General features: G+C 40.6%; 3 protein-coding genes across 6 annotated transcripts; 1 reads left to right on the top strand and 2 right to left on the bottom strand.

The window, feature by feature from the left end:
• Positions 1–631: 631 nt before the first annotated feature.
• Positions 632–22,654, top strand: LOC6646724 (carbohydrate-responsive element-binding protein). 3 transcript variants are annotated; one of them, XM_023178198.2, is made up of 11 exons: positions 632–2,242; positions 5,142–5,248; positions 7,987–8,060; positions 10,231–10,347; positions 19,274–19,403; positions 19,465–19,551; positions 19,615–21,072; positions 21,132–21,738; positions 21,911–22,034; positions 22,098–22,227; positions 22,307–22,654. In XM_023178198.2, exons 1-11 carry the CDS (start codon positions 1,653–1,655, stop codon positions 22,438–22,440), a joined length of 3,558 nt encoding a protein of 1,185 aa, XP_023033966.1. In that variant the 5' UTR covers positions 632–1,652; the 3' UTR covers positions 22,441–22,654. The 3 variants fall into 3 exon arrangements, with proteins under 3 accessions (XP_023033966.1, XP_046866789.1, XP_023033967.1); XM_047010833.1 differs by lacking the exon at positions 632–2,242 and adding an exon at positions 5,008–5,063; XM_023178199.1 differs by lacking the exons at positions 632–2,242; positions 5,142–5,248; positions 7,987–8,060 and adding an exon at positions 9,953–9,976.
• Positions 10,346–15,093, bottom strand: LOC6646725 (gustatory and pheromone receptor 39a). Of its 2 annotated transcripts, none has more exons than XM_023178201.2 (4): positions 14,185–15,093; positions 10,687–10,749; positions 10,539–10,628; positions 10,346–10,485 (listed from the first exon to the last, which is right to left on the bottom strand). In XM_023178201.2, the coding sequence occupies exons 1-4, from the start codon at positions 15,070–15,072 to the stop codon at positions 10,366–10,368; spliced, it is 1,161 nt and encodes a 386-aa protein (XP_023033969.1). In that variant the 5' UTR covers positions 15,073–15,093; the 3' UTR covers positions 10,346–10,365. The 2 variants fall into 2 exon arrangements, with proteins under 2 accessions (XP_023033969.1, XP_023033968.1); XM_023178200.2 differs by lacking the exon at positions 14,185–15,093 and adding an exon at positions 10,820–12,035.
• Positions 13,135–14,062, bottom strand: LOC124460267 (gustatory and pheromone receptor 39a-like). The gene has a single exon (XM_047010780.1). The coding sequence runs from the start codon at positions 14,060–14,062 to the stop codon at positions 13,145–13,147; it is 918 nt and encodes a 305-aa protein (XP_046866736.1). The 3' UTR covers positions 13,135–13,144.
• Positions 22,655–22,822: the final 168 nt, after the last annotated feature.

Below are 22,822 nucleotides of genomic sequence, written 5' to 3'. Positions count from 1 at the left end.
ATTTAATTTACGAAATCTGCTGAACCAGTAATAGGAATTTGAAATTGCACAAATTTAAATTGTTTTAAATTTCCCATATTTTAAACCGCCTACCAACACTATCCAGTATCGATATCATTTTTATTCGATATCCCCTGCTGGCCACAACATATAAATAATACAAATCGATTGTTTGGTTGATTTATCGAAGTCAGTTTGTTACAAAAAAGAAGTGATGAGACAATGGGTGGAAATGCGTGGTTAATTTAGTACATTGAGTAGAGTTATCATGTGTTATTTTTGGAATAAAGCATTCTTCGCTTCGGGCTAATGACGTATGAAATTTGGGGTCGTCTCCAGAACGACGAACCCCCAACGCAACGCAAGTGCGCGTGGCTATGTGTGTGTTGAGTGTCCGTGTGTTTGTGTATAGAAAAAAAGGAGGCAGAGTAGAGGTCAAAAGTGCACGTTGCACCGCAAAAACCGTTAATGGCCAAATGGCACAATACAATTGGAACCTAAAAGCAATATAGAAAATCTGAATAACATTTTAGTGAAATTTAAATCGATTTGTTTTGGTACTGAAAACGATTGTATGGTTTGTGGCTTTTGTTTTTGTGTGTGTTTTTCTTTTGTATGCATGTATGTACATATGTTTGTCTTGTTCGCTCACAGAAAATTCCAATGTTGATAAGGCACCAGCGTGAGTAAACGAGAAGGCAGACTTAGAGAGAGTACCAAAGGCACCAAAGAGCGAGATAGGGAGAACCATCAGCTGTTCAATGTTTTGATTGCAATCGCACAGGTTTCATTCTGCTTCGGTCTCCGTTCATTTGATCAGTTCAGTTCCGTTTGTGAAATGAAAAAGCCCTCACGTTCTGGCTGCGAGTAACGCGTCTTCGCTTCTTTCACATAATATTTAATAAACAGTTTGGCGCGTGCTGACGTGAGTGCCTTTTGACGGAATAGCCGACAGCAGTAATTGAAATTTTCATTATCAGCAATTGCCTTGGAAAAGTTGGAAGAGAGGAAAAAAGGAGGTTCACTGACGTCTTACACACACGTGTGCATCTCTCACTCTCACTCTATCTCATCTTCTCTCTTTTGCGCTGCCTGTATGAATGTGTGAGCGTACACGATTGTTGTTATTATTGTTGTGACGCATATAACGGGGCGTGTTTGCCGTTACAAATTGAACGCAGAAAAAAGTTTGAACAATTCTCAATTCCCAAAACCAAAAATTTAGTTGTTTAATTGAAAAACCAAAGCGCTAATTGCAGAAAATATCGCTAATTAGACTATATTGAAAATAGAAAAACAACTTTGGGCATATACAAGCCAAAGAATATTAATAAAAGTGTTAATCGAATTAGAAAAATCTTTAAAAGTTCTCAACTCGAAGAAAAATAAGCTAATTGAATTGGATTTATTAATAAAAGTGACGAAAATTGTATCTAATTGTGGCTAAAACCCTTTTCTTTAGCTGTGTTCGGTGGAAAATACCCAAAGCAAATCGGTTAATTGCCATGAGAGAGAAACATTAAAAAACCATTAAAAGTGCCGCGTCAGAATGAATGAATTCCCCAACAAAATCCACAAACAAAAACTATAGAATTCAAGCGTTATTACAAAGACGCCTCAATCCCAAGTCCCCCCTCCCGCTATAAATTAAAATGATGTTGAACAAATACGCACAAATACGAACAAATACATACACAAACCAAATGTTTCCGCATCAGCATACCCCCCAGCAGCCCGAGCAGCAGCTACAACAGCATCCACAACATCCACAGCTGCAGCAGCATCAGCTTCCACAGAGCTTCTCATCCCTCCAGTACACGGACACGTCTAGAAGTTTACCAGGCTCATTCACTGGCTTGATTGTTGGCGGATCTCTAGGAAGCATGAATAGCACTTCCGCTGAACTTGCCGCCGCTGCCATGCTAAAGGCCGAACGCGAATCCATACATTCGGGTCAATTTATGGTTTCACATTTCGAGGCAGAGGAGGCACAAGATGATCTCGAAGATGATGGCGAAGTCAAAATGCTCGATCCCGAGGACCCTAGCCTAGACAAAGGCGGCGAGCCCCCGAATACCTGCCGCGACGTTCAGCTCTACGTGCCACAGACAGTTGTCCATTTTCCGCGCTCGGGCATGGACCAGGAGGACGGCGATGAAAGCAGTATGAGCATGATCACCTCCCACCTAGAGATTGAGACCTCCCTCACCAAGCTCTTCAAGTGCATGAATCTGGCGTACAGGTGAGTAGTGAAACCGACAAACACGTGCCAAACGAAAGGTTACTTCAGTTTCCCATTTGCCGCTTGCTGTTCACGAGCACAAGGCGTGATAATGAAACTGGCCAAAAACAAAAATACGAACCAAACACAAAAAAAAGCTTGGACAGCGGTCGCATAATCGCTAACGTCGACGCTGCCGCTCGGGTTACTTTGGTCCCAAAACTTCGCCCTGCTACGAAATGCCCGTAACAGAGACCCGCAACAGGTCTCCCATTTCTGCAGACGTCAACACCAAATAATTTGAAAACAATGTTTTATTTTCGCTTTTAAACTCTTAGCCGCAATTTGAGCAAAAAATTAATACAATCTAACCAGTCCACCAGTCCAAAGAGCTAAGTTTTTATTGTATACACATTTTATTCCAAACATTCAGATCAGAATCGCCATCCCATCGGGAAAAGAGTCACCATAAATCTCTGTACCAAATAAGAGCTGTTAATATTGCACGTACTTGTTTAAAAAAAAGCGATTAACCGCAACAACAACAAATTGACAAACTTTTAAAACAAATTTTGGCGAAGCAGAGTATCAACACTTGTCTTCCCAATTATTGTTATTTTGACTCGTTGATTCGTTTAGATTCCATGCCTTTTGATGGTTCATTCAGACTTTTAGTCATCAAAGTATCATACGACGCTTTTTCGTTAATTCCCCCATCTATTTTTAGCGCCATGTTCTCTTCACTGTTTCTCTTTGTTTTGTTTGTCAGCATGCGATTTAACATATTTTACGGCCACATCTTATCAGACAGATAGCTCTTATCAACCCGCATACATGCCCCATGGTACGGTACAGCAGGACTTGTCCGCTCGCAGCCAGATTTGCTTGGTTTTATTAATGCTTGTATGTGTTATTTATTATTAAACAAACTACTACGATGTGTTGTCGGATTTTGCATAGATAATGCGCAAAAAACAAAACAGGGAAGCAAAACACACACAGTACAGTTATTCGAAGAGTTCGTAACACTGTCCTTATCCTATTTATAAGAAAAATGTTAGTACAGACTGTTAGCCAACTTCAATTCGAAAATTTTAAAAATTTAACTTCTGTATTTATGTATGTATCTGTCTTACATTAAAAAACAAGTTTCTACATATCTTCCGATTATGGTAATGAATAATGCCACACCGTGTTACCCTTTCTTTTCAAATACCAAAATAAATTAAAAGTAATATTTTGAGTTTTTTCTTGTAGCAATTGTGTCATGAATGTGTCTCTAAATTTTGCAATCTGAAATTAAAGAATTATTTCTCTTTTTTTTGGCTTATTTAGATATAGAGCATTGTTCAATTCTTCTATGCTTGCGTCAGCAAAAAAAAACAAACTTGTTTGAACCACAGTCAAAATAAAATTAAATATTCCATTTATATCCAAAAAAAGAATAAATAAGTAGACAGATTTATGTTAAAGAGCTCACAGACAGACTGATCTTTAATGGTGATGACGCAGCGTCGTCTGTTGCTGGCGGAATTTCCCTTTAGACAAAATAGTAACAACTGGAATTCTGCCAATAATCGGTTTCAGTTTTATTTACTATGGTCATAATAAATACAGGAAGTCAATGGCACAACGTCATTACTTAAAGAGATGTAGAAAGGGATGTAGATGTATAGATAGATAGTTGAGATAACGATTCAGGGGGGGCAGCGGGTTAACCATTCAAGAGGTTTTGAGTGTTTTGTTGTGCAATTTGAGGGTGTGAACTAAGTACAACACCTGTAAGCGAAACAACAACAGAAAATGCACTTAATACTATTTTAATAACGGCCACTGAATCACCACGAAAAACAAAATGAATAGATAATACTAATAACAGTTTATTGCATATCTCTCTTTATTGATTATGTGTTGGTGTTTATTACGTCGATTGATTGATATTAATACGCGATGGATTTATTGTTGTCGCCATTCCGTATAGCAATACCCCCTCTTAATTAACGTCAAGTCGGGCAACATTCTTGTTAAGGCGTATATTAGTAGGCCAAATAAATTGGAAGTCATGCCCATTGACTCGGTTTGTAGGAGCATTTGGAGTAAGTGGCCTAGGTGAACACCTAGGAACTGCAGGGTATTCAGACGACGACTTTCACACCTACTGCGCTTCTTTTATTTGCGATTTTTCGCTTCGTTCGTTCCGTTTTCCTACCGAAGATTATGCCTTTGTTTATAGGGTTATGGGGCCAGTCTATTTTTAGACTTATAATCTGCCTATCTATTTTATTTATAAACAAATCTATTTGTTTTAATGGTAAATTAATAATTTATTATGGAACTGATAACACTAGTTTACATAAAAAATGGGCCAGTTTATATAAAAAAAGTGGTTTTATTTCGAAAACCGTTATTAATATAGGATTTTCATATATCGAAAGGTATAACCCATTATCATAGGGGTATTTTACCAACATATGAATTACAAATTTTGATTTGCTTTCTTTGCACATTTAAATTAATTTATCATCCGCTATTGCGAAGATTGACGAGCAAAATTCCATCAGGATCAGAGCATCCCCAGTTCTCCCTCTCTGTCCGAGTAAATTCTCAAGGCCACTGTCAAACAGTCAAACATGGGATTTTATATCAATTTCAATAGTAATCAAAAAAGGCACAAACCGCATGACGTTACTTCTAAATTATAACGCAAAATGACTAGACTGTTTGTTTTCATGTTGTTGTGGTTCTTAATTTCATACTTACCCAATTAAAATTTGTAGACCAGTGTAATCGTCACTTAGTCAATGTTTGACACACTTTTAAAACTTTTCGACGACAATCTCAAGTAGGCTGTTATCATATTCTCGATAGTTTATAAGAAAAGCAAGGATGGTATTAATTAATAAACTATTTTTCATTGCAGTCAAAAACTCACCTCACCCAAATGGAATCATTTCAAAGGAGTGCGTTTGCGTTGGAAGGACAAAATACGCTTGAACAATGTCATCTGGCGTTGCTGGCATATGCAATGTGAGTGATGTTATTTTATGAAATACAAATTAATCTTACATTGCACATGAATATAACTTCTGTTTAGTTTTGTTTCTGTATTGAGATCAGCATGCGTAAACTCTAAAGACTGTGCCTAACTTTCACATAAATTGCATATTACAACCTGTGCTAATATTTTTAATCATACCGAAACTGTCACGGAATCACAATAATAAACATTTTGATAAGTATTCACATACTTCTACATGGTAGCATCTTTTTAACAAAGATTAGTGATAATACGAATTATCGAGACTCGACTGTACTTTGAACGAGAACTTATACTTGCTTATTGACTTGGTTTCGTTTACGAATGAGTTGAACTCTATTCGTTTTCGCTTGACTCATAACTCAACTTTGTTTTGGAGCACTTTATTAGATCACATGATGCTTTTCAAGTCTTTAGAGTTCATAGAGATATTTGCTTTATGGAAGTATTCAATAATCCATTATGTATTGCTCTTTAAATGATCTTCAAATGTAATAATTTATTTAACTTGCTCACGCAGTCTTTTAAAAACTATTCAGAAATTTTAAAGTTTATTTCCTTAAACCCTGCACGTGTAAGTTCATTATCACGATGGAGCTACGAAGAATTCGTATCGCCGATTCTAAAATACCCTACAAACCTGAATTTTCTTGTAGTATTGAAACATAAATGATTGAGTCTATTTAAGGTTGGGCTATAAACCTAACCCTACTTATCTAGGAAGGCGGAGAGGTGAGTGGAGAGGGAACCATAATTAGAAGGCCATACTAGATGAGCAAAAAAAGCTTTCAAAGCCCTCACGTTCGTGTCCGATCATTTGGTTTGTGTACGAACCAGTGTATTACTCATTCTCCCGTTCACAGATTCATAGATTTGACTTTGATATTCTAGCAGGGATTTATATATGTAGCACAAAACCGAATGTAAGACTTGAAACTAGATTGGAAAGACTCTGGTGTGATCCAAGATAGGTTTAGACTATGTACCACTTTGGACGCTTCGCGTTGCCAAGCAACATTGCGACGCACTTTCCCGTATTGCTTCTTATCAAGCACCTTATCACACGGTCTGACATCTTCACATTGTCAATTCGTTTAAATTTCAATTTAATTGTAATACATGGAGGTATACATACATATGTACATACATGTGGCTGTATACGAATTGTCTTAGTTGCCAATACTATTTCTTCGGCTAGTATGTCTGTCTGGTCGAATTTTCCCACTCACTTCAGACTCAATATAAAAGGTGATGCAGACGGCGCTCAAGTGTTTTTTTTTCGTTGTTTGCTGATTAGCTTGGAAAAAAAAACTACAAATCAGCAATTTTAAAGTATTACCTACGTTTCCACAATGCCAAAGTGTTCTGATTTCGGACTTCTGTTTAGTTTAGTTTTTTCTTTTAAATTTGAAAATTTTCCGTTACATTATTTGTGCGAGGGAGAAAACAACAGCGCTGCGTTACAATGTCGAGCAGGGAGCTCGGCGGCAGTGATTATCTCTCCAATGGGCGACAAGGCACGGCAACAAAGGCAAATGGAAAATTTTAGGTCTATTTATAATGAACAAAAAGAATATCTTATAAGCCTACCTACTTCTTGTCTGACTTTTAGTACCTGCCTTATACTTTATAATTGTATACATATATGATATGTGCTTATAAATGTATTTTATGGCCCCAGGCTGCGTATTGACTCTTAGCTTGGAGCCTACTGGGCCCAGCGTCATCACCTGGACAATGGAAAAAACATCTAGATGTGTTTGAAAACATTTGCCAAATACTTATCTCCTTTTCGAAAGGATACTTATGTGAATCCTAGGCATTTTTTGCTCTGTAGTGTGCAGACATCTTACTATTTACGTAATCCCCTGTCGAAGGGTGCCAGCAATATCATAACTAGATTCTGTTTGTCTAGCATTTGAAAGCGAATATAGCTTTGATGCCCATTTATTTTCGTCGCTTATATTATGTGAAGTGTGTAGATGCAGTAGATATATGTATGTATGTACACACAAACATACACTAATTTGTGTGTGTAGATTTAATTATTGTTGACTTGTTGTGAAATGAGTCTGAACCACGTCACACAATATATCTCACCCATTAAACCATTGGAATCATGAATATCACCCATTAAACCATTAAACCATATTCTTCAAGTGCGGACGCTTCGAAACCGAGAGAGAACACCTCGAGGCGGAACTCGGGGAGCAAATCACGGTATCCAACTTGGTCCCAATGATGATTCGTCGCAGGGAAAACTGGGAGGCATTCAACGAGTTCGCGGCTATCGCCATGACTGAGCTCCGCAGAGTGGAGCAGCTGAGTCGAGTCGAATGACCTGAGAGCAGGAAGCGGGTGGAAGCACGCCTGTGTGAAGCAATACCCTCGCTGGCAGTACCACACAAGCTACTTCCCCTCGCAAACTTTTTTCCAAATTTCCTTTCCTTCTTTGTATATATTTCTATCACTTAATAAATGAATTAAAAAAAAAAAAAACCCATTAAACCAACAAAGAACAACATCTGAGACTGGGAAGCAAGACCCACACGTGTAGTCACAGCATTTGGTGGCATCTACTTAACATCTCTCTCAAGCAACAAAACACTATCTCTTCATGAAATCTTATCACGCTTTAAAATTCCATTTTTCCATTTTTATGTGTGTATTTGTATTTTTTCTTTTTGGCGCGTTCTCGATGTTAATAAGAATATTTCCTTTTTTTCAGTTATACAAAAGCGCAGAACACCGGTGTGTCAATTCGCATCGCCGCTGGACGTTGACATACACAGTAATCCTCAAGTAAGTATCGGCAATCGGGAACAGTGAAAATCAGTCAAACGGAATATATTTGAAAAATTGATAACGTAAAATCGATGAACAAAAATATTAAAGAACCTAAACTTGGCTGTGCCTTGGTTATTAAATCAAAACTCACTCTGTCATCCCGATGACATCCTGAAAATAAATGACCCCCATCAAAAAAACTCTCTATATACCCTGAGTAAAATTTGAAAAACGTCCTGTCGTGCTTAAAGTCGTATTTGTAGTTGCTTTGCAAAATCGAGTCTAGTGAAAATTGCAAATAGAGGAATATTTGTTTTAGTTTTACTCAAAAATGTGAAGCATAGAACGAAGCATCTTCGACAATATAAAGTATATAAATGTATATATCCTTAGTTTGCAGAACGAGTTGGTATAGACATATCCGTCTGCCTTTCTGCCCGTCTGTACCACCATATCATATAGATTCCATTGGAACGATTTGTCGAAAATAGATTGGGCCGTGTGAACGTTTTTTTTATGACCTAATTTTTGTGGGTTTTGTGGAACTTTTATCCATAGCGGGTTACCAATGCATTTCATTGTTGAAATCTTTCAATGTTGCGTAATTCCTTTTCCCTAATTGATTATATTTTTACATAAGCTGGATTGCTTTAGTGCTCAATGCGTACGACTTGTATAATCAGCCAAATACCAAGTAATAATACAGCTGACTCACTATGGAAACACGCTCCACCCGGTTGGGCTGGGATCTCCTCATTTTTTAATTATCGCAACCAAATACTTAACAGAACCCCCACGCAGCAGAGGTGGCGTGTGGACATGGTGGTATCATTCGTCTAATGCGTGATCATCGTTCGATGATTATCGTAGATTAGCCCACCAACTCACTGGGAGATATTTAAACATCGCCCACGTAGTTATGGAGCAGCTAGTTCTACTCCCTCTACCACATCTGCTTGTGATAAGATCTGACAATTTGCACTGATAGCTAATAATAACCTGCCAGCTAAGCACTCTTATTTATAGATTGATACTTCCTCGAAACGTTTGCATGTAGATGTGTGCGTACTGTAGTACCAGCATAGGGAACAACCATTGTATTGTCACACTAGCCACTTGGGTCGGGAGTAAAATTATTGGGGTATTTGACCTTGAGTGCGAAACAATTCATACAGAAATAGCTCAAAGAAAGCGACGTCGCAAGTAATCACGAACAAAGCTTCAACGTATTATAAAAGTAGTGCAAATTATGATGTGAAATGTTTTTTATGATCTTGCTCTGGTAAAGAGATGTTACCAATTCGGCTAATTGCAAATGTAAACGTGCTAAAAGGATTCGATGTTTACCTGGTAAACCCTGTTCACACACCTCTTACAATATCATTTAATTAGCTTATCAAGTAACGGTTACTACGATTAAATATAGCTGCACTTAAAGACATATGAACACACACAAACACATAGAGTAGAGCAGGGAGAGCCTCCGAAAGAAAACACACCCATTTTATAATTTGCACTTGGCTGTGATTTTTTATTGTGAGACCTCTGAGAGCGCTTTATCTGCAACGTAGGAGCTTGAGACCCTCGACGCACAGGCAAAAGAAAAATTTTACTCGACTCTGTACCCAGTAAAAGATTTATCTTATCGGGTTTACAAGTTTCTTTTTTTGTGCGAAAGTTTAGTACATTTGGAGGGCCGGCCGCTATATGTACACTCGAAGAAATGATGCAGTATTCAGTGGTTGCAGTCAATTTTTGTTTCTGAAGAGTTCAGACATCGATTTCTGTTAGTGTATGTTCCAAACGCTTTTGACAACTACTCTGATTAGAGGAACCTGTCTAAGGGGCTTAGTTATTGACTTTGCTTTATGCTCGAGTCAGTTAACAAAAGTGCGCTGCGCGAGTTGGAGGCGCTAGACAAGATGTGCAAGGTATGTACTATGTATACATCGATGTGTACTTAGCACATAGGTACAGGTGTGTGTAGTGTTCCCACTCTTTCGCAATCTCTGACGTTTGTAAGCCTTAACTACTGATTACGTTTTAATATAATTAAGTTGGAATACGTTCAATCTGTCTATCTTTGTGTACATTTGTGTACTTATATACTTATTAAATATTTGTTTTTGTTTGGGTTATTCAACCGATTTTAATAAATTACCCTCCCCATTTGTTTCCCCCACAGACCGTTGTACTTGAGGGCAAGTATTGGAAACGACATTCGGCTGTCATCAAGGCTGAATACAGAAAATGGCGCAAAAACTATAGATCGAAAGCAACGGGCTGCTTGACATATGATTCAGTAAGTAGATAATCCATTTTACTGTTGGGTGAAATTTTGTTGTCCTGCCGCTGTCCCTCTTTGGATGGCTTTGGTAGAGTTCTCCATTTCCTTGAATTGCACCAAAATCACCATGTACGTAAAGATTGCCGTAAAGAGCTGGAAAATAAATATATTGACTAGTTTGTGGTGCGGTAATTTTTCTTACGTACATTAAACAAAGTGCTTTTGTCCAGAGCGAAGAATCCATAGGCCGTTAAAATGGGTTGTTGTCGTAGGTTCTTTAACAGGAACTTCTCAACCTAGCAAAAAAAGCATCAAATCAAAATAAATGCCAAAGTTCCTGCCTTGTGTACGTACCATTCTGTCTAGGCCAGTTCCAGTCCGTGGGATTTTCGACAGGATCTTGGCTGTTTTGTTTGCCTGGAAAAGAAAACGTTTGAGATGGAAATTGGATATTTAAATTCAACATATGGGTATTCCTATAACCCACTTCTAAGGTAATCCCGTTAGTTCTTAGCATCAAGATCATGATTACCAACCAGGGTACATCCCAGAAAGAAGCAGTTAAGAACATCACCGTAAATTTTACTGAATCCCCATATTGACCTTCCATCACAGTGCTTATTAGATAAAAAGGGCCCGATGGCATCTTGAGTAAGACCAGAGCCACAATGGGCAGCATTAACAACCCGAAGCACTCGTTAAGCTCTCCCGCACAAAGTGCTAAAAGCTTTTGCCTTTCCCTCAAGGCCCTGATGTACTTAGGCCTCGCGAAACCCAGCATCATCTGCTGATTGTAGTGGAGGAGACCACCGGCCATTATCTGTTTCAGGCACACAAAGAAGATCAGCAGCAAACACAGGACCACAAAGGCATATGTGTTTACCAGCACATAGATTGTTAAGGCGGAAGTCGACATTCCGGCATGGCAGTAACCATTCAAATAGTTTCCGAAGCATAGAAGCAAAAGAACTCCGTAGAGAATTAGATTGTTGAGAAAGCGACGGTCTAAGCCAGATGAGAGGCATTCCCGATTGAGTGTCAAAAGAATTTGCACCAAGGATACATGTCGACGTCGCCTAAAATACAGGCACACGTAGAGTAGAATCAGGACCAGGCACGTGCATCGAAAGTTAACTGTCTCGTAAAAGTTTCCCGTTCGATTGTAGATTAACATGTAAAAACGTTGCGGTTCCATGTGGGCATAGGTAAAACAGGCCATGGACGTCGCTATCACTCCCATGGTATAGCTTAGGGCATACCGTTCGCAACGTGGGGTCGCTGTAACCAGACAAGGACCTTCATCCAGTTGGCAACACATCATTCCCAACGCGTTCAAAAGTTGAATGTACAAACGTAGATCGCGACAGGTGGACATGCTGGCCGGCGTAATACTGCCCTCCGGGCATCCTATCCCAACGAAAGCAGCTACCAAACTAATCAACCTAATTGGTGCACATTATATTGTTGATTTAGTCAGTGCTGCAGCTGATTAATCGACAGCTTCATCAATAATGGCAATAACTATCAGCCCAAGAATATTTTGGACGCAGGGGCTCTTCAGTAAATCATATGGCTTGTAAATAATAATTGAAAATAAAGTAGCTAGTACAAATGCCAATCAACTAATTAATTGGAGAGAATTCAATTTTCGGCAAGTGCTAAGGAATCTAAGCCCTATTAACTAATTTGTTTAATGACACAAAACACCCATGAGACTAAATAAATATTGAACCTGTCTGTCAAGTGACAAATTCCTCACGCATGGGATTGTCCGGGGCCTACCACCTACCTCTCTCCATACAACATCCGTGCGCAATAGCATTACCAGAGCAAAGTTCCAGGGCATGTTCCATAGTATAGTGGTAACCAAGGCGTGCCACATATCTTCATGCCCCATACGTCTGTCTATTTCGAACACCATAGTTATTAGAAAGAACGGGGCAGCCGGTGCCGAGAACAGTATATACGCCATAATAAAAACCATCACAAGGCCAAAGTCACGGTTCAGATGCTCGTAGCAAACCCAGATCAGCCGATTTCGTTGTTCCAGACGCAGGCGCCACACTGCTGTAGACGGGATCGTTGTGGTGGCAGCGTCGGACAGATCTTCGTTGTAGCGACGCACAAGGCTGGACAGAACTTGAACTAGACAGTTGTAGAAAACCACTACAATTCCTATCAGCACAAAACTAAAGGTGTATGTAAAAGCCAACAGGAAACGAGGTAAAGCTTCCAGTTTGGCGTGAGTGTAGGCCTTGAGGTACATGAATCCGCTCAGTGCACTTAGTCCGGCGTATATTAAGTAGTTACGACGAAAACACGCTCTATGGCACCCGCGCAGGTCTTTACGGTAATGGTGTAGTATTAATGAAACCAACAACAAAAAGCGGCGACGCCGGATGTAAAAGTAGAGATAGATCAACGACATAGTTAGCCAGGCAAGCGCATAATTGATTATCATGTGAGTGTTTCCGACATGACTGTATTCCTGCATTTGAAACTGTTGCGGGGTGGCCAAGATGCGGCTCAGGGCGAAGACTGAACAGCACTGAGCTAGCAGAAGACCGACCAGTGCAAGGATGTTATCGTTATCGGATGCATGGGTACGATATGCATCATGTGTTATGCAAAGCAACCCGAGGCACTTCAAGCTAACCAAATACACGCGCAGCTCAGCACCGAATGACATGACATGACCGGAGCCACTAACCAACTAACTAACTAAAGGAACTCGCGGTCGGACGAAAGAATAAATACTATCTCAAGACTTAATCAACAAACGGAGTGAGTCGATATGTCCGATTGATATGGGTTAACGTACCTGAATGGCCACACGATTACTCATGAGGCCCGCCGCACAGGTCATCAGGGTGGGCGACAGCCAAATGATATTGAACAGCAAATGTTCGCCCAGAGACTTATCCGTTTGAATAACCATAGTGAGATAGATAATGCCAGTGACATCCAGCGAAGCGAACAACACCGATAGCCATGCAATGAAGCCGTACACCAAGCTAATCTCCTCGTTGCACAACAGGACCAATCGATCGTATAACTCCAAACAGCAGCGTAGGCGGAGGATGGTCTCACAGCTGCGCTTGGGATGGCTTAGTTGTTCTACGATTACGACCATTTGTGATTGGTTCCATTGGAGAACGTGATAAACAATGTTAATCAGACCCAAATAGGTGCCCATTGTGAAGCTAGTAATAAGACACCGCAAGGGAAAGCCCAGTGTACTAAAGACAAACAGACGTGAGGCATTCGCAAACCACTCCAAGACACAGCTCTTCAGAAAGTTCATCAAGTATAGCATATTGGTAATTGCAATAATCAAGAGCATGCGTTTGGGCAGCGATAGCCGCATATGAGTTAGATACTTGCGTCGATACAGTTCCAATTGACGGACGATTCGCAGATGGGGACCTTGAAGCCAAATCAGCCAAGCATTTTGCACGAACTGCATGCATAAGGCAAGAAACAGCACAAGACGGTCATAATGGTTCCCGGTCGTGGTCTTTTCACTCTTGAAACACCATTTCCAATATATCACCAAAATAACCATGCAGCTAACTAAGTAGGTCTGCAAGGCAAAGTGCACAAGGTAGCAGATGAGGCTTCGGCGCAACCGATAGCGCTCCCTCTGCGAATTGTAGTGAATACAGAATATGCCCAAATAGCGGCAAATGCGATAGAACGAACAGAGCTCACTGATTTCCAACTTGTTCATGGCGTGGTCTTACTAACACTAAATTGAAGCCAGCCAAGTGAAGCTTCCAGAGAATGCCCCCATTAGCTTGATTATATTAGCTTGGAGTTGTTTTGATTTCCGAACAAAGGAGAGACACTCACCTGATTAGCCAAGTCATTGATCACCATCGGAATGCTTAGATACAGAACTAACGGTGTGAGCCAAACGGTTATTTGCGCCATGTATGAGCGGGTATGCCTCCACTGCAGGGTGGATGCATAGATTATGGATGTGGCATCCAAGACTAGGAATAAAATGGGAAAGAGCAATGTGCCTCCATAGACCTCAACCATCTCTCTCTGACTTAACAAAACCAACTCATCGTGTGTGCGCAAATTGTTTGCTATTTTGCTTAGACATACGAATTCGGAACTTCTAGTTACTAGATCACTCAGTTGATTTGCCTGAGCCTGAAATAACTGCTTCAGCACACACACCAAAGAAGCATAACAAGTTATTATGTAGTTGGAGCAAAGCATACGCAAAGTGAACCCAATAAGGGCCAAAGCATGGGACAAAAAGGGCTTCTCTATCCAAGTGCTTATCGCAAATGTTAGCACATTGAAAATATAATAGAAACAAACACCCAGCCAAAGACGAAAGAACCGGCGTGGTTCGTTCAAAGCCAAGGTATCAACATGTAAGAGGCCAGCTATTTGGCCCAAGCGCTGTACGAGAGTTAACTGAGTTTCCTGATGGCAGTGAAACCAGAAATTTGCCAGAGTTTGGGTCACAGGAGCTGCTAAAATTACCAAATGGTCAAAAATGTCGCCTGTCTTTGACTTTGTCTCCAAATAGCTCATCGATTTCGTAATGGTGGCCAAGAAGGCAGACAATAGAGTGCCATGCACGGCCAATTGGATGGCCAACGAACACCAGTTTGCGTTGATTTGGTAGCAGGAGAGCGAGCTGGAATACTCTAGGTCTGTTAATCCCAAATAGCGTTGATAGTGCAAGAACCGTAAAATCGGAACTTGCCTTTGCGTCATTTCAATAGACAAACAATACCCGTAAATTCACTTGTTTCACTAAACTTGCGATGACGTCTGAGCACTGACACTGGGATAGAACTGCTCAACGTTTCAATAATTGTGTTTATCAGACATCAGTTTTCCACTTAATCAAATTGCTTAGAGATGCTCCCATGGAGTATTGCCTTGTGGTTTGTCACAATTAATTTAAAAGCTTCATTTTCCGATGCAAAATAAAGTGCTTATCTCAACGAAAGATCAACGGGACTTGGCGTATCCATAAAATATATTGATTTTTCCAATCATTAAAGACGAAAGTTAATTAATATTGGTATTTGGTGACAACATATTGGCGGACTTGACCTTGTTGAAAACAGACTGGAAATCAGTTATAATTTTACAAGAGTAAATCAACATAATCCCAATCCGAATTCGAGTATTGAGTTTGAAATTGCGACATTTCACCGAATATCTATTTTGGCGTTTGAATTTAATAAGAACTGGGGTCTAGCCGACTTAAGGTTAACTTTGACAGAGTTTTCAGGACCAAAATGGTGTAAATCCAACTACTCTATTAGACTTCGTTTTCTGGTTCATCTAAAAATGTGAATAGGGCCTTCTTAATTAATCCTCATTTGGACTGCGCAAGTAAGGTTGACCTTATGGAAATTTTTCCTTTTATTTTTTACCAAATTCAAATTCCTGAGTAGCAAAAGATACTTTTTTCCATCCTTTCCTGATGACATTAGGGGACACTAAATAGTCTGAGATCAAAGCAAAACCGAAGGGGTTAACAGTTGCAAAAGATAAAAGGTATTGAGACTGTTTCATCACCCAAACAAATTAAATGGAATGCATCCTGGGGTAAATTAGCACCTTAAGGTATGCAAGACGCAATTTAAAATACCTTATATTTTGGGAATTCTCGAAATGTTTTGTTTGTATGTCTGTGTGTAGTTTTACGTCTTATGACTTATAGAAAATTTAATTAGGTTACCAATGTTGCGTAAAATAGAATTAAATAAGTCTTCTTAGACTTGGAAAGTTTCAATAGTCTCCTATTTCAATTAGAGGTTATGCCATAAAAACCATCGTTCGAACCATTGTGCAATTGGGAAAATTCATAAAATATTAATCAGATCAGATAAATACAACTTCTGTGATGATCAATACATATCGACAGATTGTTCACTATTTGTTCTAACTGTTTGAACAATAATATTAATTATACCATACACCCATAGGGTGAAATGGTATATTAAAGTCGCCAAAATGTATGTAACAGGCAGAAGGAAGCATCTCCGACCCCACAAAGTATATATATTCTTGATCAGGATCAACAACCGAGTCGATCTAGCCATGTCCGTCTGTCCGTCTGTCCGTCCGTCCGTCTGTCCGTATGAACACCTAAATCTCGGAGACTGTAAGAGCTAGAGCCACCAAATTTGGTATGTAGACTCCTGTAGTATGTAGAGTGATCAAGTTTATTTCAAATTTTTGCCACGCCCCTTCCCGCCCCCGCAATTTAAAAAAAGCGTTTATCTCAAAAACTATTCCAGCTAGAGACACCATATTTGGTATGTATATTCGCTTAGTAAATGCACACATTTTGTATGCATAAAAATTTTGCCACGCCCTTTTCCGCCGTAATTTGAAAAACTTGATTATCTCCCGTATTTTTTTACCTTATGCAATCAAATTTGGCACACTTAAAGTTAATACTAATATCTAGCAAAATACTAAATTTGATCAAAATCGGACAAAAAACAGTCGAGTTATGCATATAAATGTTTTTACATAAGGCCGGAGTTGGCCGTTGGCTGGTGGGGGCGCTAGGGTGCTCGTATGATTGAGTGAGCGAGATACTAATTGTAAGATATGCTTGTAAGAAGCATGTGAAAATGCATTTGTTTAATAAAGTTGAAATATTTGCTTTACTGGTGTATGGTGTATCTAAGTCGGCGAGACGACTTACTTACTTCATTTTTGATTTAAAACCATAGATGTTCAAAATAATTCGTTTAGAAGTCGATCAAAATAACATATTCAATTCGACTGGCTTTAAATAATTTCATTAAGTGGTTGTTGTATACAAAAAAGGTTCTTTTTATCGAGAGAAGCCAATGCCTGTGGAGTTCTATTAAAGCGTCTCAACAGTTGCTGGTCTTAAGAGACAACAGCTTGCTCTATGTGGTCACAGCTTTTTTGATTGTGGGTAATGGCACTTACCTCGTCATTTAAATTATTATACCAAAGCGGCATTACCATAAATATTGTTATGGTACCAATCCGAGTAAACATTTGCAAGGAATCTAGTAATTCCAGCCCGTAGAGCCACACATAGTATAGATTCGAGGTAATTGCAATGGTTGTATAGAACATGTCCACACAAATTGGTAGTCCATATATGACATTCATGTGGCTTGAGCAAAGCAACATGATTTCATCGTACACTCCCAGATGTCGTAGAACGCCCTTCTTTTTCAGCTGATCACCTTTCTTGCCTAGATCTTGGGCCAGTTTCGCAGAATTGCACCGCAATATCTGAGCTATTCGATGAACCATAGCCATGTAAAAAGTAACGATGTAGTTGCAGTAAACCCAGTGTCCCAGATATGTCACCAATGGCAACAGATTGTACGGACTTGGCTCGAGCACAAAGGCGATAATCCAATAAACGACGCTCAGGATGTGAATCAAAGTGGCAGCAATCCAACAGAATAACATCCATCGAGGCAGAAACATTGTGTCAAACTTTACAGAGAGTCGCTGGAGAGCTTCCAGGAGACTATATTGACGCCGCTGCATGATAAGCATCCAGAAGAGCTTTATCATTAGTGAAGCGGACTCCGTCAGAGCAATCAACTTTTGTATAAAAACTGTTGTGTCGACTAGTGCCAAGAAGACATCGGTCAAAATGTAGTACACGTTCCATAGTAATGTGAACTGCAGAACGCAGTGGATGGAGACAAAGAACCACGTATATTTTAATTGATAGAAACCACCCTCTTCATATCGAGCAGTGGTGAGGCCCAAATAACGAAGGATTACTATGTACGCGTTCAAAGTAGTCTGCATCGCAGTAATGTGGCGAAACGACTGCCACTCAAGTCTGAAAGTGTTGACTTTCAAACTATTGTCTTGGCCTTAGACTCCAGGGTAAAGTTCCCTGCTCTGCATAGCAATTATAGGAGTCAATTAAGGGGAGATTCACTTACCTCCTCCTGCAGTCGATTACTCCAGACAAGGCAAAATGTTGTATATGTGGCGATCGGTAGTAGCCACATAATTTCATATAAAATACTTCGAATGCGGTATCGGTTCAGCGACAATTTGTAACCAGTCGCAGCTATACTCAGAATAGCGTAGAGCACATGAAGCGTGAGTGGTCCTCCATATATTACATTCACTTGCAGTTCACACAGAAATAGGATTTCATCAAAACTCCCCAGAGTGACAAAGAGAATTTTGGTCAATTCGGGTATTGGCAATATCAAACTATTCGCCAAAGCGTGTCGATGAGTACGCATAATGTGTTTCATTACGTGAACAATTGCCATGAAAAGGGATACCAGATAATGGAAATATATCTGTCGCAGAGTGTAGGACACTACAAAGAGCTTGTCATAAAGATCATTGCACCATGCAGTACTTGTCCAACAGTAGTTAAGATTAGCGGAAATATAAAGCAAAATTGAAGCTAGCCAAAGGCGAAATATCCAACGCGGAATGGTTAGATCCTTACAAAAGATTGACAGTTTGAGCAGTCTTTGAATCAACAATATCTGACGATATTTGTGCAGATACAACCAAACTATCAACACATTGAGCGACAATGGCTCAAAAAGACCAAGAATATGGCCATAATGATTGGTTACACCGGTTAAATATGTCTCATAAGGTTCACTCCAAAAGGCGATAATAAAATACGCCGAGCAGCCTAAAGTCGCATGTAACAGGGTCATGGTCAAATAAAAGATCCAACTGTGTCTCACTTCGTACGAGTTGTTGTCAGCGTTGAAAACTATTGGGGCCAGCGAAAGGTATCGCTGGTATTTAATAAAGTTCCGAAACGCGGCCTGCATACTGGACGCAGTGAGTTAAACTGAGCGGTTATTCGATGAAAGTAAACACAATTAGCCAGAAATATGTATACGATTTTTTCATTAGATAATTTAAACAATTGTTCTCTCTCTCTCTCTCTCCACTCCCCTCACAGAAAAGCGAATTGGACTTTCTGGAATGGTCACCGCTAAATGATAGAAACTTAATGCCAGACGACTGGACAACAGACACATTGTTTTCGGCCATAAATGTACCATTTCCTTTTCCGGATTCCAGGGAAATTGGTATGTCACAATTAGCCAATTTACCAAAAATGTGTTTAACGAAACATTTTAATTTAAACAGCCAGGGGTGCGGGCATAGCAGACTTTATACAGCCCAGTCTGGGACCATTGCAACCGAATTTAGATGATATCGACATTACATTCTCAGGTGAGACATCCAAGTGTAGTCAAATATCGAAATGAAGGAATCTTTAACCGTTAATTACGGCAGATTTGCTCCCCACTACACGATTGCCACCCGTGCCCGAGGAGGGTACCGATGCCGAGATGCTCAAGAACGACGACTACTGTCTGCCCGCAATTGTAGGTGCCCCGCATACACTCTACAGCCACGACAGCAACATGATGGATGTGGTCACCAGCAACAGCGGCAGTGCTAGTGTCAGCCAGGTGGACGCTAATATGCTAGAGCTGAATACTCCCATCAACAGCATGGCGTATGGTGAAATGGAGCAGCGTTTTGGGGTGGCCCGACAATCCCAGCACCAGGCATCTAATGACGCCCATTTGATAGGTGGGGGGGATGTATCCATCGGTCGATTGCATGCGGGAAAACACTTTGGCGAGAACAGCAATCGCTGCTCACAAAGCGACACTTTTCCCGGCAAGAGTGTGATCAATGGACGCATTGTCAAAAGCCAGCGCCCGTTCCGCAGAGAGCCCCACAACTATGACAAGGCACAGCCTACTTTGCACCAAACCAATCTTTATCAGCAGATGCTCGCAGAGCAGCAAAAGAATCAACAACAGCAGCAGCAGACACAACAGCAGCAGCATGTCTCTGGCGGAGTTGTCCTACAGTCGGGTTCGTTTCACGCCCAACAGCAACATCCCCAGCAGCAACAGCAACAACAGCAACACTTTCCCACACAACAACAAAGCACGTTTAATAATCACAGTTTCATCAACAATTTTAACGATAATTATCAGCAACAGCAGCAGCAACAACAACAACTTAGTGTTAAGGTGGAACCACTTCAGGCAGATGTTTTGTCATTGCTCAACGACGGTGGTGGTGGTGGATCATACAATTCCTCTATTGGATACAAGCCCTATCCGCAATTTAAGAAATCTGCATCGACTGGTGCATTTCTCAATGTCCCACGATTGCCGCAACAACAGCAGCAGCAACAGCAACAAGGATACATGCAACAGGATGGTTCAGGACCTCAATTGCAAATGCAGCAGTCGCTACCTTTGGGCTTAAGTACACAGCAATTGCTGCAGTTATCGCGCCAGCAACAGTCGGTAAATCCCCATCAAGCACAACAACAAACAGTGGCCAGTCTGCTACAACAACAGCAGCAGCAGCAGCAACAACAACAACCCTCAGCTGTCAGCACGGCCACTTGGATTACACCAAACACCATCTTGCCGAAAGAGATGCACCGCTCCAACAGTCTGCCCTTAAATGTCTCCCTGAACAAGTTGCCCGACGGACGGCAGTTGGTTCATGAACAGCAACCGTTCGCCGTGCCAAAATATCACGCCAAAAGCAAGTCTCGAGTCCGCAGCAACTCAATGCATCAACAACATAGTTCGGTGATGGCCGCAGCTAGTGGAGGAACAACTTCCAACAGTGTGAGCAACCTGTTGGTCACGCAGCAAATGCAACAGGCCACTAGCGATCCGATGCTCAATAGCACCCTGGCACAGTTACTGACGTCGAGTGAGTAAATCTTCATTCAATAGTTGTATTGCCATTACTGAATACCTTTTCCCCGACAGATACACGCCTTCAGGCGGTAACCGTGGCCAATAGCTCACAGCCAAGTACTTCTTCTGCCAGTGCCATAGCCACCAGTAGCAACAGCAGTAACAACAATCCATCTTTATATGCTGCCACGCCTCTTTCGGTGCCCGTATCCACACAACAACAATCCCCAAAGAAGTCCGCCTCATTACCCGTTGCTATAGTGCCAACACTGCACAGTCCGCCTGGAGCAGCTGCTCAGAATAAAGTGCTCAGTTTCGGGCCATCTAGCAACAACTTAAGCAGTAGCCTGAGCCTCTCGCCAGATTCCTCCTTTCTCGATTCTCAGGACTCTCCCCTGTCACCCTCGGCCAGTCTCAAATATCAGCCCAGGGACACACAGCGACGCGCTGGTCACATCCATGCCGAGCAGAAGCGGCGCTACAATATCAAAAACGGTTTCGATATGCTTCACTCACTGATACCACAGCTGCAGCAGAATCCGAATGCCAAGCTAAGCAAGGCAGCCATGTTGCAGAAGGGCGCAGAGCACATTAAGCAATTGCGACAGGAACGTAACGTCCTTAAGGACAAGATCGAGTCGTTGCGAATGGAACGGGACGCCCTAAACAATTCGCTTACGTAAGACCGACTTTTATTTACACTTATAGTACTTTAAGCGCGGGTACCACTTGCTTGTAGAACATTATTCACAAGCAGAGTAGTTCCGGCTATGTAGAAATATTCTTCGGACGCAATGCGTTAAACTAAGTACAACTGATTTTTAATTTTAAACAAACTTTTTTTTCTCTAGGCACCTTCACTCAATTCTACCAGCAAATGGAGCTCCAGTGACGAGACAAGGAACCGAGCATGTTCGCCAGCTTTATGAAATCTATGTACGCTACAACACCATGAACGATTGGAAGTTTTGGATTGTAAGTACTTTGAAGTCCATTAAATGTTTCCGAAATGACCAAGAGATATGTTTTTCTTCTTAGCTGGGTCTTATTTTGGAACCACTTCTGGCCTCGTACACCTCAACTGTCTCTAGTGCTAGTTTAGATGAACTACGACGAACCGCTTTTCTGTGGGTCGATCAACACTGCTCACTTATAGATCTTCGACCCGGTAGGCATAATTATCGTGCTCTGCATCGAGACTTTTTCGCTGACATTGAGTTTCTTTGTGCTCTTAAATTGTTTTTTAGCTGTAACGAACAAATTGAAGTACCTATCTATGCATACGGACATTGTGTCGGATCCACCCAGCACACTCCAAGAAGAGGTTGCCAAGGCGCTGCAAAACACAAGCGGGCAACATCCCAATCTGCACGGATCCTAACTGTTGGCTCGTGATATGAATTTATTTAATTCGGTTTTATTTCTTTAACAATTGTTTGACTTGTTTGCTGACTAACAACAGCAGAACTAGGAATAATGTACAAAATCATTATAGACAGATTCAAAGTTTTTTATGAGTATGTTGCAGCTAATATTGTGCCTACTAAATTTATAACTTAAGTGTAAAATTAATAAACGATTTTACAATTTTTTGACATGACTTGTGTGTTCTTTAAAGTGCTTGCCTACTTTTAGGAGCGTGAAGTTAGAAATATGCAGTTATTACAGCTGGCATACTTTTTTGACCAAATTTGTAGTTAAAGTTATTCTTTGATTTAAGCATAAAACTGAAAACTGATGAAGTTCCTTTTTTGACTTTTGTT

The sequence above is a fragment of the Drosophila willistoni genome (assembly GCF_018902025.1).
Source record: "Drosophila willistoni isolate 14030-0811.24 chromosome 2R unlocalized genomic scaffold, UCI_dwil_1.1 Seg167, whole genome shotgun sequence".
Lineage (NCBI taxonomy): Eukaryota > Metazoa > Arthropoda > Insecta > Diptera > Drosophilidae > Drosophila > Drosophila willistoni.
Note: the sequence above shows the minus strand (reverse complement) of the source record. Positions and strands in the feature narration are given on the sequence as shown.